At 32.1% G+C, this 620-nt stretch overlaps 1 protein-coding gene across 1 annotated transcript in view; it reads left to right on the top strand.

Annotated features, from left to right (window-relative positions):
- The first annotated feature begins 456 nt into the window (after window positions 1-456).
- Window positions 457-620, top strand: part of Nectin3 (nectin cell adhesion molecule 3) — a 10,486-nt gene continuing 10,322 nt past the window's right edge. Inside the window, exon 1 of the mRNA XM_028783608.1 lies at window positions 457-491. Coding sequence (XP_028639441.1) covers window positions 457-491 — 35 coding nt within the window. The remainder of the gene's footprint in view (window positions 492-620) is intronic.

Here is a 620-nt window from a genome sequence, read left to right as displayed (position 1 = left end):
CCCAAGTAATGTAGTAAATTTTAATGCTGTGTCACGCTGTCTATGAGATTGGTGAATACTGAATACTTTCATAACATAGCTAGTGATATGGATCCATATCTTGAAAATTGCAAGTTAATTGGCACCTTGGGTAAGTTTAGGTGAAACTGAAAATAAACATTATAGAAACAGGTCTAGTATTTGGTATGAACCAGAAAAAAAGTTGCTATAAATATACCATAATATGAATATGAATGATGGTTATAGAACTATTTAGGAAGAACAGGGAACAACCCTAGTATATACTACAATTCTGGTATAAATAAATGACTTACTGTATAAATAAATTCTACAATTGTTAGCATTCCACATGGATCTAAATCATGGGAAAATAAAGAGTTGAAGTGAATTTAAAAATAAAGCTAAATAAATGAATCTGTATGTCCAACGGTGAATCAAAGAATACCTGCGGGAATAATGTATAGCAGTTCTGTTATGCACTTCAAGCACAGGTAAAGTAAGACTGTCTGGTTTGGATTTGCCTTATTGATTTTAATGAGAAGAGAGTTAAAAGCTCATTTACCAAGTAAGCATTATGGTTCTCCATTAAAGAGCATAAGGTAGGATAAGGAGAGACACAA

Source organism: Grammomys surdaster, unplaced genomic scaffold (genome assembly GCF_004785775.1).
Source record: "Grammomys surdaster isolate TR1022 unplaced genomic scaffold, NIH_TR_1.0 1155, whole genome shotgun sequence".
Lineage (NCBI taxonomy): Eukaryota > Metazoa > Chordata > Mammalia > Rodentia > Muridae > Grammomys > Grammomys surdaster.
The sequence above is the reverse complement of the archived record's forward strand: the minus strand, read 5'-3'. Positions and strand labels throughout refer to the sequence as shown.